This window comes from Mesoplodon bidens, assembly GCF_964165515.1.
Source record: "Mesoplodon bidens genome assembly, chromosome: 3".
NCBI lineage: Eukaryota > Metazoa > Chordata > Mammalia > Artiodactyla > Ziphiidae > Mesoplodon > Mesoplodon bidens.
The window spans coordinates 99,765,367-99,784,327 of record NC_138178.1 but is presented as its reverse complement, the minus strand read 5'-3'; the positions used below and the strand labels follow the sequence as shown (position 1 = coordinate 99,784,327).

The 18,961-nt window shown below is 36.7% G+C and overlaps 1 protein-coding gene across 1 annotated transcript in view; it reads right to left on the bottom strand.

Annotated features, from left to right (window-relative positions):
- The window catches only part of DPH6 (diphthamine biosynthesis 6), a 177,494-nt gene that overhangs the window by 2,676 nt on the left and 155,857 nt on the right, over positions 1-18,961 (bottom strand). Inside the window, exons 7-8 of the mRNA XM_081228076.1 lie at positions 6,902-6,996; positions 134-221 (exon numbers count right to left, since the gene is read on the bottom strand). Coding sequence (XP_081084202.1) covers positions 134-221; positions 6,902-6,996 — 183 coding nt within the window. The remainder of the gene's footprint in view (positions 1-133; positions 222-6,901; positions 6,997-18,961) is intronic.

Sequence of the window (18,961 nt, the reverse complement as noted above, 5' to 3'; positions counted from 1 at the left end):
GTTACTGATTGAGGATTTGAAAAAAATCACTTTTTTTTACCCTTTCATTTGTTGTTATAGAATTACATCTATAGAGACAATGCACATATCTCAATTTTCTCTTTAAATCACTGTGAATCTTAGATTTACTTGCCTTGTCCTCCAAGTGCAACTCTAAAAAGCGTAGGTAAGCCACAGGTGCAAATGCATCAGCTGAATGTGTGACTACTTCTGATGAATCCCTGAAATAAAAAAATTTTATAATACATTTATCTACTATGCAAAATCTGTTTTGTGGCAAGTTGCTCCTACTAGTGACTAGAAAAGACCAAAAATCCTCATTTATTTCCACTAGTATACTATTGTATACATATTTACTACATAATTAGTGATTAACATCTACTTTTAATAATCCAATATTTAATTGGGTAAAAGATTGAGAATATTAAACTTTCAAAAATAAGTAAAGACCTTTTCATCTTTATGAGGACACACAGTTCAACTTTCAGGTTCACTCAAAGCTCTCCAAACAGTTTTACAACTTGAAACTTCTATTCAATTTCACTTTTACAAATTTGGTTGGTATGGGCTACCATTAAACAGTAGTGCTTTATCTTCATTATTCTTTTCATTTTCAAGAGGTAATTCATCCAGTGTTTCACACAAAATCTCAATTATCCTTCACAAAGGCAGTACTGGTGATGGTTTTAAGCTCTAGATGAACTCTTCACACTGCAATATCATTGTTATTAAAATTGATTGTCTGACATAGCAATTACCACATTCAGGTAAAATAGTATGAACTGCTTGCTGGCACCATATGGATACATGTAAATTAACTCAACTTTTATCAAAGATACCCTGTAAAGCACATATGAATAACTAAGATTATGTGTGAAGTTCTAATAACCAATTATTTTTTATTGTTGTTTATTAAGAAAGCAATGGTGTTTTTGTATTTTAACTCAAATTCTAAAAGCAGAAATTTCTCATATCTCTTTAACGCCTTAGGAACTAGTTCCAATGTTTATATTAGTACATTGTTAGCACTTTAACCACTGTTGTTCAGCAAAATAAATTCTTACTTTGATTCTTTTCCACTAATGTAAAATATTTTTGAATTAACTTTTGTAATGCAAAGTTATTTAGCAACAATAGAAGAAATCTCAAAAGACTAGGATCCGATATATTAAATTTTCATGAGCAAAATATGCTTACTTTTCACTTGAAAGATCAGAGATAGAGAAAAAACAGTTTGATGGTAAAAAAAAAATCAACTACCATTCATGAACTGTTAGTATCAAATACATATCTTGTTAGTGCTTTAAAAAATTACATTAAAACAGGCTTCTATGACTTTAAAAGAAAAATATTTTAATAGAAATAAAATAATTAAAGAGCCGGCATCATGAAAGAAAGTAATAACCTGCCTTCACAGACTATCTAACCGAAAGATGCCTCAATGTATGAGCAAGAGGAGAAAGAGAAAGAAAAGAGAAGACCCTCTTGCTTTCTACCACCTGTCTCTCTGCCTTGTTAACTCTAGTCTAGTCGTCTTGTCTACTTACTCCAGAGTTGTCTGTTCTGGTCCTATCTTGGTTCCTCAATAGATTTAAATTCTAGTTCCTGTGTTTGACCTCATTCTTACATTAAATTTCAATCTCTATGTTCCCAATCCCAGCTTTGGAAACTGACCCTGAGCCTCAATAATGCCTGATGTAGGCAGCTTGGTCTTGATATCCTTGACAATGGGTACACCAAAACCATGATTAACCTGAACCAGTGATGTGTCAGTGGAAAGGGTTTCGGGCTCTCCTTTCTCTTGACAGTTATTCCCACTAGAAACAGGAGATTGACAGCAAATAGCTCACTTAATTGATACAATTACTGCATTCTGAATCAAGATTGTTATCCAGAGAAAATATATAACATTCTGAACACTAAATGAAGAGGAATATGGTTTTGATGGATTCTATTAAATCCATAATCTCTAATTGACTATCGTCATTTCATTCAGTTATACAAAGCCAGAATCAACTGGGAGACAGAAAATAGATTCAAATCAATGGCTTTTAGCTTCAAACCGAATAATGCCACTACTGCTCTGCTTTTCTTTCATAAACTATCACCTGAAACTCAACTTTCAAGGGTCTCTGGTTTCTGTCTGCTTCATGGATTTCTCTGAAACCTAGAGCAGTATCTGCTGGAATACCCTCAGAGAGACCCAGAAAATTAAGAACTCTACAACAGCAAAAATTCTTTCCAGTTGGCTACCCTCCTCCACTTTCCCTATTAATACAAGTAATCAGTGCAGCCCCTTCCTCTTACACAACTGAGGTTTCTCAGTAACCAAGAGCTGGATCCCATGCTCCCTTTCACTGCTGCGTTAGGCTTATCCCTAGTTACAACTTCAAAAGGGCAGCTAGCTGAGTCAGGTCTGAGTCTCTCTTCCCTGACTACAGGCTCTCTCTCAAATTAAGAGATCAGGCCCTAACCCTCTCACTTCAAAACACTGAATTTTCTCGAGGCTCAGGCATGGTCTTGGTTCCTACTTCCCCTCTGAAAAGACAACTGCACGCAGATATTCCCCGTGGGCTCACACTTTTCCTCACAGGACATTTCCAGCATCATTTCTGTGAAGGCTTGCCTGACATCTTCAGACAGTGCTAGTTTTCTGCTTTATGTGCTTTGGTAATGCATTTACAGACCTTTCATAACACACCCACTATATTATAATTATGTGTCTGTGTGCTTGTCTTCCTTCTTAGAGACGGACCAGGTTTTGTTCGTCTTTGTCTGCCCGTCTCCCCACACTCCACCTCTGGCTCAGTGCAGAATACACTGCCTTATTTTCAATCATTTGTTGAATAAACAAATGTATAGTTTAACTTTGTTAAGTATCTTTACATTTACACAGTAACTACTGACACTATCAAAAACCCACACTGATTTTTCAATTACCTATCTTCACATGAATACATACATTTTCATACACGCATACTGTATATATATGGATACATGAACATAAGTATACATGTATACCAATAACAATATACGGTTATCTCTAGCATAATAAAAATAATTATATAAATTTAAATACAAGGAAAATGGTTCATAAATTCTAATAAATTCCCAAGTGATACAGAATAGATATGAGAAGGCAGATAAGGAAAGTACTTGATTCATCCTCATGGCTAAATGCCATATTATGATGCTCTGGGCTGAGTTCTGTCTTGAATAGGTAGAAACGAGAAGTGGGGAAAATGAGTGCATAGTGTTTTAATCATAGAATTGTTCTTTTCATCCCTCCTTCCTTCCCATTGTTTCTTCTATCCATCCATCCATCCATCCCATACACAGCAACTCTGTAGCAGTAGTATATTAATATTGACAATTCAAATGGAAATATGGGGTTGTATCAAAGATTGACATTAAAATTGTGTTCATTAACAGTGAGAAGAAAATTATCACCTTCATTAATACATTGGGATTTTAGTTCTTACGTTTTTTTTTTTTCAAAATACTGGCTATATTCTCCGTGTTTTAGTTCTTATTTTTGATATGCATACACATATATTTCAAAGTAAGAAATAAAAAGAAAGTAGGTTTTTAAAAAAAAATTTATTTCTTTTAGGCTGCTTTGGGCCTTCATTGCTGCGTGTGGGCTTCTCTCTAGTTGTGGCGAGCAGGGGGGCCAACCTTTGTTGCGGTGCGCGAGCTTCTCACTTTGGTAACTTGTTGCACAGCATAGGTTCTAGGTGTGCAGGCTCAGCAGTCGTGGCTCACGGGCTCTAGAGCGTAGGCTCACCAGTTGTGGCTCACGGGCTTAGTTGCTCCGCGGCATGTGGGATTTTCCTGGACCAGGGCTCAAACCCGTGTACCCTGCATTGGCAGGTGGATTCTTAACCACTGCGCCACCAGGGACACCGAGAAAGTAGGTTTTTAATTTGAGGACCTACAATTGTCTTCTTTTCTTAAAGACTAGGCTGTAATTCTTTTTGTCAAGGCTCCTCAGGAAAAAACCTTCATTTTCTGATCTAAAAATTTGCATCTGGAGGTGAGTAGTCACATCCTAATTGATGTGAAAAGTAAATTGTAAAACGTTCTAGTCAAAAATTTAAAAGATTACTTCCACACAAAGACTGTTATACCAGTGTTTCCTGAGATTTTAAAAATGTTAGTTGGAATTCGGGGCAAAATGTATCTCATAATAAACTTCTAGAACCACCCTAATTTGTCTAAATTATTTCATTATACAAGAGATTCTATCTGTATTTTTAGGGAAAAAAAAACCCACACCTAATTATAATCAAATCATTTTGCATGCAAAAGTTTATTTTTTCTCCTCATAGTCTCCTTTTTTAACATAAAATTTTGAATTAGACATTTAAAAGGGGATTCCTAATAATCAACTAGTTGTATGCTAACTGTGGAAGATCACTACTATGTCAAATATAACAGGAGAAATTGTTAACTTTGTCCCCGCAAATACATTCTAACTGACAGGATCCAGTATGATTGTCAATTGTTAACAAGTAGTTACCAGGTCTAAACTTATCTTTTAATTGTGTCACATGGAAAACTATCTCTAAATAAAATAACTTTAATTTATATACAGTTTTAGAATGTGCAATGCATATTCATTCACATCATCACATTTAGTGCTTATCAGATAGGTATGATAAGGACATTTTCTATTTTAAAGAGAAGGAAAGACTTTGTATATAGTAGGTGACATTCTTTTTCCATTCAACAACTACAACCTCTAGTTATAACCTAAGAAAGGAATACATAAAAGTGAAATAGGATATTTAAAACTAAACAATAAATGAAAAATTAATTCCACGATATTTAACGTTTATCAGTGCCTACTACTGTGTGTTCTGAGAGTTCAGATATGAGGACAAGCACTGGAAGCAGTAACAACCAAAGCCTTTAAAAATGGAAGGATTTAGCAAAGTGGGGATAAATGGGAAGGCAATCTAGCAAAAAGAAATCAAATAACAAAGTTATGAAGCTGAGGTGAGGCAGAGCCTATGAAGAAAAAAATCAAAGAACGATTAAGCATCAGAATCAGATTAGTGATTAGCAGAAACTGAGTAAGAAAGAAATGTCAGTTCTTCCCCTTCTGTTCTCAAGGTACACACTTGTATGTTAGCACTTACAGTATTGCTGATTTGCCTCTCCATTCTTACAGAAGAACTTTTACAGAGCAGGGTGGCAGCTTGCAGAGTTCCACCCACATAATTATCCTCAACAAATGGTTATCCAGTTCAACTGAACAGCTCATTTTGGCACTAGAGGGTTCTAATACACCTTCCCTGACATCCTTCTCTTCAATAGCATGATTAATTCCCATCATGTCATTGTCTCAGTCAGGTTAAGGTTTCTCTATCTACACAATGATGAGGTGAAAGATTCATTTTTCAGGTCTAAAGTACTATGATAAATAAACCTTATGGTTATGTAGTACAAAGCAGTACATTTCTTATAATTCTATGTTGTCCATAAAGACTTCTGGGTGCTCCAGGACCTCAAGTTGTCCAATAAACAGGAAGAGTATTATTCTTTGGCTTTCTTTCTTATTGTGCTTTTTATTTTTTTCTAATTTGGTTAGTCTAATAAGTATATTGCAAGTTTCCTATTATACTATAATTTCACCCTAGCATGGAAATGTTTTTCTTGAATAACCAAACAGTATTATTTCATAGAAGTAATGCCTAAGGCACAGTTCATTCAATGAATTGTTTTGTGATCACTGAAGCCAGAAAAAATACCTCCCGTTTATGAACTTATTCTTCTGACTCTTACCCTCTACCATTTTGTGTCACAATTTTATGCAGATGTGTCTTCCTTCCACCCTTCTGGAGACAGGAACTATGTTTCAACATCAGTGGTGCCCAGTAGAATGCTTTAGATATAATAGGTACTTGATATATATTTGCCAAATATATTATTATTATGTTTGATGATTATTAATGGAAAAGAAGTTAGAAGAAATGAGAGAAGCAAGAGTGGGTGAATATTGTGTAGGGTAATGAAAAGGTCTTGGCTATGTTTCCCAAGATAAATGTAATTTTTAGAAAATTCACCTGGAGTTGTCTTAACTTCTTAGAACATTCTTTCCCTCATTATTAATATGTACAAAGAAGTCACCTTTCAGTGTTGAAAATATTAAAGCTGTCCATTTGATACAAGATTCTAGTCTTTCATCAGATGAGGTTTCTGAAATCAAGCATAATTCTGACAACCTTTTCAAGAAGCTGAAGAACTTAGGAAAAGCAAATAAAGTGCTCTCTTAGCATATGAGAAGAGTGATATAAATTAGAGTATGGATAATAATGTTAACAAACTGAAGAAAGTTCCTATTTTTTGCTACACTAATTTTAACAATTTACGGCAAAGAAATCACACTATTCACCATAAAACAGAATTCATTTAAAAACAAAGTTTATATGTAAAAATAACCCCAAATAATTGAAGAGAAATATTTAGTATTACCATTCTAAGATATTAAAGCCAAGAAAAAGGAAAAAGAGAACAGTTAATGGAACCCACAGGCTACTGATGTGGCAGTTTATCAAATGTAGCTGTAATGAAAGATAAATAACACAGGCAATTCACACTTCATGAAAGGATAAAAGTGTCAGTGTGTAGGTACCAGTTTTACTGCAGGCCATAATCAGCAAGTAAATGAAAGTGCAATGTCTAAAAAGTTTATAGGCTTCTATGAAGGCCTCGTCTTGTCATGTATTGATTTAGGTATTCAGACGACTTCACTGGTATTAAACAAATTGAGTGTTTGTGAACTTGGAGGACATGTTCTGTTTCTCTTAACAAAAGTTGCCTCCAGCTTAATGTTATGTTGCTTCCATCACTTAAATTTGAGGAAGGGGAAGAAAATGCTGAAATGATATCTTACACAATTATTTTCTTCTTAAATAGAGGGCAATCCAAAGTGAACGTTTCATACTCTCCACCTTCTCCACAAACATGGACTCCGTACTTCTTAGAAAGCTGAAAATAGGGGAAAAAAAGAAAAAGAAAGAAACAGGAATCTTAAAATTAGTTAGCAAAAATGCTCACTTAACTTATTTTGTCCTAAAAAATATCCATGCCAGAAACTTTAATTCCAAAATAGATGGTGAGCTACAGGAAAATAACTGTATATTTCTGCTTAAAATATGTGTTTAAAACCATATGAAAAATGTTATCATAAAGCATAGCATTTTTAATAATCACCAAAACCTTATAAAAAGATGTAAGGGACCAACATTTTTGTGTATAATGAGAAAGCTTAAAGATTACTATAAAGTTTAGGAATGCCACTAGCTTTAGCTTCAAAGGGAGGCTAAGGAGGAAAGATATTAAGTAATTACATAGTAAATGAGAATATAAGCAGCCAAACTGTGCTTTCCCCTGCCCTTTGACCTATATGTAGAAGGGAAAAAAAGGTTGTCTTTAGAGCATTTCTCAGAGACACAGGGAATGTAATCTAAGGCCTTTCCTTGGGCCTGCGCACACAAAGAAGTCATGAACATGGTTATTATGCTTAAGGTTATTATTAATAGTGAAGTTCCAAGGGTATCAAGAACTAATGAAGTTCCAACGCTGCAGATAAGCCCGAGGAAAGTATAACTCCCAGAAAGGTTGGGATAGCTTATAATGTTGTCTGATTAAACCTGAAATTAAAACACAAAAAAAATAAGCAAAGAAACAAAAAAATTCCCTGTGCTTTGCATTGAATATAAGCTGTGTTATTTAAATGATCCTGATACTGAGAGTAAAATCATCTCTTATCTAGTTGGTACATGGCTGGAATCAGTGCTGGGGAGCACTCTCACTGGCTGTGCCATAGAATCTTTCTGCTCTTGTGCGGAGGCTTTACCACTATGATTCCATCTCCTTCATTCTGAATTTCATAGCTTTCCCTGCTTACAGTCTCTCCCAGCCCAAAGTCCTCATAGCCCAAAGGAAGAGCGACTCCATTGATGTTCTCTGTTACTGCCAGTGCTGGGGCTGTGGTCTAAGTCTTCGGTTTTACCTGCACAGTTACACATTTATTTATTTGGTTATTTTTGTGGTTGTGCTACCTCCCAAATCCATTACATTTCAACTACTGACTACGTGCCCTTCGGGATTTAAAGCACACATCTATGAAAATTCTACCACTCCCTCTAAGGATCAATAGTAATGTGGATGACCTGTAAAGCCCAACAGCAAGAAAAGTGAAGGAAAGAAAATGGGGTGGCATTTTCTATAAGAACTCACAAGAGCAAAGTAGATAAATGAAGTAGGGAATCAGCAAGGCAGGATTACGGCAGCTGGTCCTTATGAGAGCAGATAACAGGAATACATTACCGTAGCAAACCAAATTAAATTAATGTCTGCTTTGCAATAAAAAATGTAGGAATAATAATGGGATGTGGATTTCAGGGGTGTTTCCTTGTTCTGTCAGCTGGTGCCCAACCCCTTCTGTGCTGATCTCCCTTCACTGGTCTTCCCATTCTAGCAACTGTCTACCAAGTGAACCTTCTACTCTCACCTTTATGGACAGTCTTCTTATGTGGGAGTATACCTTAACAATCACTGGCTTCCTTTTATTAGAAAATGTTTCACTGAAGTTTTGCAAAATTTCTATAATCTACCACCAAAGAATAACTGGATTTTTTTTTTTTTTCGGTATGCGGGCCTCTCACTGTTGTGGCCTCTCCCGTTGCGGAGCACAGGCTCCAGACGCGCAGGCTCAGCGGCCATGGCTCACGGGCCCAGCCGCTCCGTGGATGTGGGATCTTCCCGGACCGGGGCACAAACCCGCGTCCCCTGCATCGGCAGGCAGACTCTCAACCACTGCGCCACCAGGGAAGCCCTTGGATTTTTAAAAATTAAAGTTGGCATGGCTGTTATCCTATTGATATCCTTCTATTAGTCCCTAGTAAAAGTAATGCAAGCTGCTATGTTAATCCAACATAGTACTAGGAAATCTAAAATATGGATGCATCCAGTGATATTTCCAGTTCATGTAAAATATTTCCATAATATTCATCCAATCAGTTCTTCAACAAATATTTATTTAACAGTGATTATTTGGCAGGTCTTGCTAGATGAAAAAGATCCAAAAGTAAACAAGACAATGTCCCTGGTCTCCGGAAGCTTCCTAAATATACTGCACCTTATATTTTAATACCACAATATGATGAAACATTGATGTCGCTTCTATAAATAATATGTGCAATCTCTTCTCCCCACTACTACTGGTTCACCAGCATGGACACAGATTCCAAGTCAAGAAATTTGGGTAAAGAGCCCAGTGGTTTTTATGGCTGGTGAACCAAGAAGTAGTCTGTGAATCCTTAGGAGGTCTTTTGCAGCCCCTCTAAACTCTACTAGCTTCAAGCTCTAGTAGACGCAAGTATTTAGAAAATTCGATCTTTATTGGCTAACTTTTAGCCAGTTCCAAGTCCCTTTGATGTCCTGAGAGACCTCCAGAAGCAAAGTTTATGCTAGCCACTTTCTTTAAGCCATTTTCTTTATCTAAGACATAGCACCCTGTTAGAAATCAACATCCTGGTAGCACAAAAGCATGATGTATGCATGTGATAAAAAAAGGGTCAGTTTAGGTAAGTAGAGAATTCAGATGTGTACATTCCAGAGACATATTTGTGGTACACAATATTCAATTTACTTTTCTAAAACATGTAGGCCAGTGTTACTCATATCTACACTATTGACAGAAAGTAGCAACTTTATTCTAACATGTTTCAGGTCTGTGTTTGGGTTTCAACTCAAAATTAGCATTATTGTATGCCAGCACTTAATCACTCCAAATACAGTTTTTACAGTTCACTTTGATTAAGTTTCTCTGTCAATTTCATTGTAATTGAAAATACTAATAGGTAACAGTTTTTCTAAGGTTTAGTTTCTCACTGAATTATCATGATTCTTTCCATAATTTAAGTACAAACAATAGCAATCTATATTGAAAAATAAAAAATATTTTTCATATTGCTATTTGACCATTAAGGTCTAATGTCCATTAATGATTAAAACATTGTTAAATAGTTTCAGTTAGTATGTAAAAAGTGGAAGTAGACAGTTGTTACCACCATAACACCAAAAAATGCCAGATAGGCTACAAAACCATGCCTTTGTGTTTTACCTACAGAGATCCGAGAATGCAAAGAAGTCTGGATGAACTAACTGAAGATCAGGGTAAGCCTTTCCTAGATGAGTGAAGATCCATGGTCATTTTCCTAATGGGGGAACAGACAGAGTAGAAGCAAACCTCCATAGATGAGGGACGTCTATCAGCATATACAAAAAGCCAAACTCTTATGGCCATCTGTGGACTTCTGTGATGGATTATTAGAGTCCTGAGGAGACCCAGGGAGTGTGTATAGCCTGCCAGTTCTTTTTCACAGCTTAACTAAGTGTACACAGTAGCTACATGCAGAGAGCTAGGGCCAGGGCAGAAAAGGGGAGAGAGATTCCTTTGAGAACACCTGCCCATCAAGTCTTTTCTACTGAACTTTCACTGTACCAAGGACTGGTGACAGGGCAGGAAGACAGAGAGATTTCAGCCAAGACTTGGAAAGCCAGAGAGGAGAGAGGGAAAAGCAAAGAGCAGTGAGCTCTTGAAAAGGCAAACAAACAAACAAACAAACAAACAAACTGGTAGCAGGACTTTAAAGCAGGGGGACAGGGTAGGGGGGAAAAAGAGAGAGAGACCTCTAGACTCACTGGAGCACAGATCACATGCCCTGATAAAGGGAGAGACCTTATCCTGCTTTCAAAACATTTCAAACACATAGCAAACTGAAACAACCCAAACCAGACCCAGCTCGACTGGAGATTAGACTAAAGAGAATAAACACCACAAACTAGCTGTCAGACAGAGGAAGGGGTGTGACTTTTCTGAAGTGAATATTTACTTCAGTCTCTACTGTTCTTTTTTATTCAATATCTAGCATACTATATATAAAACAAATTAGATGAACAGTGAAAAAGTTAAAAATGTGACCTGTAATCAAGAGAAAAGCAAACAAAACAGAAACAGACCCATGCATTAACCGAATATTGAACCCAGTAAATAAGGACTTTAAACATAACTACTATAAATACATTAAAGATTTATTGGAAAAGATAGACAAAATTTATGAACAGAGAGTAATTTTAGCACAGTTGGAAAACTAGGGATAGACAGCTGTAGGTTCATATTCTAGCCCCAGCACTTACTGAGTACTGGACCTGGGATGAATTGATTAAGTTCTCTGAATTTCCATTTCCCTAGGTAATACCTGCCCTTCGGGGGATGTTGTATTAGAAGATATAATACGTACAAAGCTTTTAACCCAGTGCCTAGTGCACAGGAAGCAGTCGACATATGTTATCTTTTCTCTATTAATTTGTTATTCCCTTGGACCTTCTGCTCTTTATCTATATACTCCCATCTTTGAGGACCATGACCCCTACTATATCTATTACCTCTACTGCAAATGGCTCTCGAAGTGAAAACCCCAGCCATCAACCTCTCTCCCATGTATTCGCTCCCCCTATAACAAACGTTTATTGAGTGTTTTACTTGGGAGCATTGTTGTCTTACTTCAACGTGAATAAAACACAGTTCTTTATTTTTTCCTCAAAACCATCTCTCCCTGCCCAATTTCTGTTCAATCAAGCTTAAAATACTGGAGTAGAACTTAATTCCTTCCTTTCCTTCTGCCACACAGCCTACATTTTAAAATTTTCATGAATTCATTCACTGAATCTACAAATATTCACTCAGTACTTATTAAGTGCCAGATGCTCTTCTATACACTAGGCATATGGCAGTGAATGAGAAAATGTACACACTCCCTTCCATTCTAACATCCTTACTGATCACTTTGCACTTGAACTATTACAATCATCTCTTGTCTTCCTGCTTTATATTCACCCGTCCCAATCTACACTACATGTTATCAACACACTAACTTTCCTTAACAATATGAGATGGCATTCATCCACTCAAAAACTTTTGGTGTTTGACCATTGCCTATTCAATGGAAATCAAGCTCTGTAAACTGAGAGTCAAAGACTTCAGCCAGTTGGTCCCATCATTCACAAGAATACCAAGACATAAAGCTAATACACTGAATGGGAAAATAAAGTAAAATAAAGATTCAAAAGAATCTTGACTGGCTGAAAAAAAACCCCAAAAGATTAAATCTTAAAAAGTGAAATATAATGTGATAAACATAACCCCCAACAGGCAATTTCCTTCTCTTCAACTTATAGAAATCACTCTTATTACTGCCTGTGGGATTGTCCTATGCTGCCTTGTGACATATTTCTGTATTGCATTACTATGTACCCCTTGAATTTAAATGTTTCTCATGAGACTATAAGTTTCTAAATTTCTTAAACCCTCTCATAATTTTTTCCTAGCAGTGTGTAGCACATAGTACACAATGACCAAATGGCTGTCTTCTCCATGGTTCAGATACCCTGTATACTCCCAGAAAAGGGTCCAATTGGCATGTACTGACAGCTATAGTTTCAGATAGAAAGTAAACCATTCTCAAACAGAATTATCAAGTAAAAGGGAGGAGTGATACCGAGCAGGGCCCTGTGGGCCTTCTGGGCACAAAGCCTTTCTGTGTCTCCCATTTCTGTGATTACAGGAAATAGCCTTCACTCAGCCTCCATGACCTTCCCTGAGTTCCAACACGCAGACTCAAGCAGTTGTTAATTAGGGAAGGGAGGGGATATGAGACAAGGGAGAAACAAAACAGTCAAGAGAAACAATAGTGCAGCCTTGGCACAAGGTCCTGGTTCCCCATCAAAGGATACACACAATAATATCTTTGAGCTGTTTTGCAGATACTGAAACCCCCTCCAGGTGGGAGAAGTTAACGGTTACTGATGGTATGCTGCCCACAAGCATGCAGACCCCAGACCAGTTGGAACCTGAAGGTTGATGAGGCTGACTCCTACTTACCTTACCACCAACCCATCAGAAGAATGTCCACGAGCTGATCACGCCCTCTTTGAACCACTACTATAAAACTTCTCACTATCCTCTCCAAGTTGGGACACATAGTTTTTCGAGGCAGGAGCCCACTGTGTCTCCCTTTGTCTGGCAAAGTAATAAAGCTATCCTTTTCTACTTCACCCAAATCTCTGTCTCCGAGATTTGATTCGGCACTAGTGTACAGAGAAGCTGAGCTTTCGGCATCAGGAGAAAGTTACTAATTGCTTTTTCTATATCGTTAGAAATAGGATAAAAATTTTCTATTTTTGGAACTCTAAAACTGAATAAAATTTACACATGGTTGTCAATGTTTTTCTTATCTCATTACCCACTGAATCAGGGATGTCACTATTTTTCCCCCTGTTTTTAACCATTTGGGGAATGTTATATAGAAAAAGATTCAGATCAGATGGCTATTGGATATGATTAATACAGCTGTTATTTTGTGTGACATCAAACTTGTTCCATCCTTTGTATAAATACAAAGGTATAAAGCTAACACAATCAATAAAATAAAATAAAATTTCAAAAGGATCTTGACCAGCTGAAAAGAAATATGTTGCTGTTTTCTAACCAGTTAAATTATTTTTGATAAAGTAATATCATTTTTTACTTATTTCATATTACAATTTCCATTGTATACAAGTATATTCCTTGCTTCACATATATCTAAATTGTGCTGTGTTCTCTTTTGGATAAAATTTTTATGGAAGGTGAACATTAATTTTACAACTAACTATTGCTAAGATAAGCTTTCTAAAACACATTTTGAACAGATGTGGCTGACTTGGGTCATTTCATGGCTTATAAGAATGCCTTGGAGTCTGAGCATTTAAAAAGTGAATTCGTAGTAAATGAAAAGGAAATTACTTATATGATTCTATTTTTTCTGGCACATTTATTCATACAGATAAATATTCATATTCATAATAACTCCATTTGAACTCTACTAATTATTGAACTGAAAAGGTTATGGGCATCATGATTTCTCTGTTTAATTTTTTTATCCCTTTAAAAGACTGTAATAACCATAATTGTGAGAAATTCTTATTAAATCAAGATATTTTTTCTTTTAAACCTACCTCATTTCCTGTTACTAATCTTAAAACTGACAAAAAAAAAGAAAAGGCCAAATGAAATTGCACTTCCCTCATCCCTCCTACCACCTAGAGAAAACCATGAGGTTTAAAAAACTCACCACAATTTCATTATATAAATGATGTATTTAACATACAAAATAATTTCATGCTGCACATATTCATTCATAGCACTTATTAAAGAAGTATTTATTGAATGTCTACGGTAGGTCTAGCATTGTTTTAAGTGCTGGGGATAACAATAGGAGCAGACATAAATTCTGCATAAAACAGCTTACTGTCTGGAGGTACAGACATAAAGTTAAATAAGCAATTACAATAAAGGGTAGGGATTGCTTTGGTAGATGCATGAGATGCAGTGGGAGTATAAAGCAGGGGACCTAACTGGAAGGAACTCAAAAGGCTTCTCAAAGAATCTGAAGGATGAGTTAACCAGGAAAGTCTGGAGAGAGAGAGAGGGAAAGAGAAAGAGGGAGAGGGTGAGGGGAGAGAGAGAGAGAAGGCAGGAGAGAAGAAAACTGTTCCAGAAGGAACAGCATGTGTTAAGTCCCAGAGCGCACGATGGGTACTAGAAACTGAAGTAAGTTTGGCATAGCTGAAACATAACTAGATGAGTAATAGTGGAGAGGTGAGGCTGAAAAACTAGAAAGAGGACAGATGTTATGGGGCTTCATATGCCATACTAAGTTATTATCCTCAGGTCATTGAGAACCCATGAGGATGTTTTAAACAGAAAACTGACCTGATCTCATTTGTCTTTTAGAAACATCATTCTGGCTGCACAGTGGAGAACGGGCTGGAGGGCAGTAAGTCAAGAAGCAGAAGGAACTGAGAAGTTGCTGGAGGAATCTAGGCAGGAGGTAAAGCTTTCCTGAACTGGAGAAGTAGCAGTGAGGATGGAGAGGAGAGGGCAGATATTTTGAGAGAGATTTTCTAGGCTGAAATAAGTGACTGGAGAAGTGAAGAAAGTTTAAAAAAAGTAAGAAAAATTCCCAGAGTTCTGCATTGCGAAACTGGATGGATGGTGGTCCTGTTTACTGGTTTTTAGTATAAGTAGCAATGTGCTGGGACACTGTCTAATGACCTTATCTTTTTCAAATTTTATGTAGCATGTGATACAACTGGTGTCTCAAATCTTTGTGATTATTTTCCTTAGGCTTCCATGTTACTGTATTTTCTAAGTTATTGCTAGCCTTCTCCAACTCCTTTCCCTCCTGCTGCTCCTAAATTATAAATAGCCCTCATGATTCTCTCTATAGTCTTCTTTATCAATTCATCCCCTTGGATAGCTTATGCAGTCCATGGGTTCAACCATCACCTTTATGTTATTCTGCTGCTGCAAATATGAACACTGTCACTACTAATTAAAGACAATTTGCTTTATGCCTTAAAGTTAATAAAATGATGAAATTATCTTATTTAATCTTCAAAATGACTTTTAAGAATAAAAAAGAGCATAGGCTCTGAAATCAGATAGACTTAAAGCATAAATTCCAATTCTGCAACTTCCCAGCTCTGTGACTTTGGAAAAGTAACTCACCCTCTACGTGATTCCTCATCTGTAAAATGTAAACATTAGTAGTAGCAACGTCATAGGCTTGTTAGATGGTTAAATAAAATAATGCATAAAAAGCACTTAGCACAGAGTATGGCGCTTAGTAAGCACTTAGTAAACACACAGCTTAACTATAAAACTAGGTAAAGCACATATTGTAGTGAGGCACGGTGAAAGCAGCATTGCATAACTGATTAAAAGCAGTAGCTTTGGAGACACACTGCCCTTGGTTCAAATCCTAGCTCTGTCACTTTGTAGCTACATGATCTTAAGTCATGCAAACTCTTGGAGCCTCAGATTACTGATCTGTACAATGGAGATGACAATAGCATCTAACTCATAGGAGTGCTGTTTTCAGTAATAAAACCATGTGAAAAAAAAAGTCTAATATACTACACAGCACATAATATATACTCAATGAAATGGCTACTAATTTTATTTTTTCCCTTTTCCACAGGTGAAAACTAGGTTGATTTGCAAAGGTTATGTAGCTTAGAACTAAACAAACCCAGCATTTAAAGTTGTGTCCTGGCTCTGATAAATAACAAACCTTAGTCTTTAGCCTGAACATCTCAATTGTGTGCCAACCTCATAGTTTAAAAACATTTGCCTTTGGTTTATATGTTATAATTTAAAACTCAGTATGTTTAGGACCAAGCTTGTCATGTTCTTTCTCAACCCTGCTCTCCTCTGCAAAAATGTGTGCTTCTAATTTCCCCAATCATTACGTGTGGATTAATCTTTGATTCTTCCTTTTCCAGCTTCTGGCCATTTGGTGCTAATTTCTTTTTCATTCTTCTATCAAAATCTTTCTTTTAGTTTTGTTCTCTCTCTCCCCATCCCTACTGTCAGCTATTTCATGCTCTAAGCCCTCACACCTGTTTCCTATAAGAGCACCTTAGACTCTTTCATTTCCAATTTCTTCTACTCCCAATCTAAGACTACTGCCAGACTAAATTTCCTGAGATATATTTTAAAAATATAAATCCCTGTTGATGAGCCTTCTATATCTTGCTATTTCTTATCCCAAATCGCTTGGTCCATCTCTCAAGGCCCTTTATGATTGGGTCCTAAATTCCCACCTCACCTTTTCCTTATTAATCTACCAATACCAGCTCTTAGTTTCATTTAAACCAAGTTCCTCATTGTCCCTGCATGTCTTCTTGCCAAGGAATCTTCTTCATATTGATTCACTTTGTTGCCACCACCCATGTAAATTTCATCCATCCTTCAGACCAGTTTAAGTGCTGAGGCTTCCATGACATCGCCTTCAGCTACTCTAGGTCATGTGGTCATCTAACATCTCTTAGGTCCCAATTACATTTATAGTAAATACCAATTTGGCTTTATATGATCCAAGTTATTAGAGTCCTCCCCTCATTTACAAAACTCTAAGTTCCATGAAAAATAACTCTTTGACTTACTTTGTACCCCTTATAGAAGCCAGCATAGAACTGAGCACCTAAGAAGTCCTTACAAATACTTATCACTCAATTCTATTAGTACCACATGACACTGGCAGTTAAGAGTTCTATAAAACACAATCAGAGAAATGTGAGGGACAGGTTCAAGGTCATATATTAGAACAGCCACTAAGTATGGAGGAACTTCACCTCTTCTCTTTAACTACAGCTATTAATGGGCACTACTGCCAGGTCAAATTCCTTAAACTACACCTTTCAGAATTTTAGTCCCTTCCTCTAAATCCTGCAGTTAGTCCTCATTGTTTAGGTAATTAAATCCACACTTCAGTATTCAAAATCTCTCACAATATGGCTTTGACTTCTTTTTTCAGCTTCCTCTCCCAGTACTCAAAATATACTCCAACCAGTTCAGCCAGTCAAAAATCCTATCCATTCTTAAAGTCCAGTATGGCTGTCAATTTATCTCTGAATTTACTCAGAATTCTCTCAACAACATATAATTTTCTTTGAAATTCTATGGTACATATTTTTTACTCTTTTTAGAATACATTTTAATACACCTTGTAATTTATATTTATGATAGTCACTGGACTCAACCATAAAATTCCACATATCCTTCCAACTCAGTTATATTCAAAATTCAAAATCTCCCCTCAAGGAAGTTCTACCTCCTCTTGACGTTCAAGGTCAGTTAAAGGTGTTCTTTCCCATAAAGTTAGCAGTACAGGGAACAAGGCTTAAAATTCTGTCTCTCTCACCCACACTATCAAATCAACTTTAGTGAAATTCTCTTTATCTTTTGCTTTTTAAGTGATAGGTAGCTGGGATTATAAATTCTTCTTTTGTCAAACCCATAAGGAAGACAAGCTAACTCATATAAAACAGAACTTGAAATAGAGCTTTAAGTTTGAAATCAGCATTGCCCATATCTGGCTTTAGCTCTTATAGCACCTAGCTGAGTGGCACACTCCTTAGTAAGTACATATCTACTTACCTTTGACTCAAGGCTAGAAGTCCAATTTCCCAATTCTATGTGAATAGTTCTGGAAAAAGCAACCAATTCTATATATTCACAAATTTTATATAATATGGTTTCATTCTTCCATTTAGCAGACAACTTTTACTTGGATGATCTTAAGAAATATCTTGATTAAAGAGTAACTGCTTCTGGTAAAGACAGTGGATTGAATCCATGCATCTACTCCCACCACCTTCTAAAACCTTCATGGGAGGTATTTCATAAAATGGCATAAACTCAAAAAGACGCAGAAAAGCAGAGAGCAAGTGACAGGATCAATAAATTTAATAGAACCAAGAACACTGGATCCTAGGCTGACCGCCAGTGCAGAATGCAGAGGACCAAACCAATTTACACAGTAAAATAACTCCTTCCTCTAAAACAATAAGGTAATGCGTTGGTGGCACTGGGTACCTCTGGAAGTAAAGGGAAAATGTGAAAAGGACACCAAAATAAGAAGGGTTGATTGGCAGTGTGTTTAACAAGCAGTCAGATCCCCAGATCCTTCCACTCTAGGCTGGCAACTGCCTCTCCTCCACCCTGGCAGAACATTGAAGGTTTATTCTCTGCAGAGGGTGAGACAGAGGAACTAGCCTGGGAGAAAAGAGATACAGCTGAGGGCAGAGGTACTATAATAAAAACAGAGGGATTCAGTTAATGTATGCACACAAGATTCTGAGACCTCTAGCCGTTTTCCTTGTTCAACTCCCAGAAAACAAAACAAACAAACAAAAAAACCTGCAGCATTCGCTCACTTCAAGAGCAGACTGGAGAATCCTTTTCTTTGAAATCTAACTAGCTCAGATTAAATGACCTAGATATACTTCCCTACAGTGAAACTCAAGGTCACAAAGCTCTATCCACACACTTAGTGCT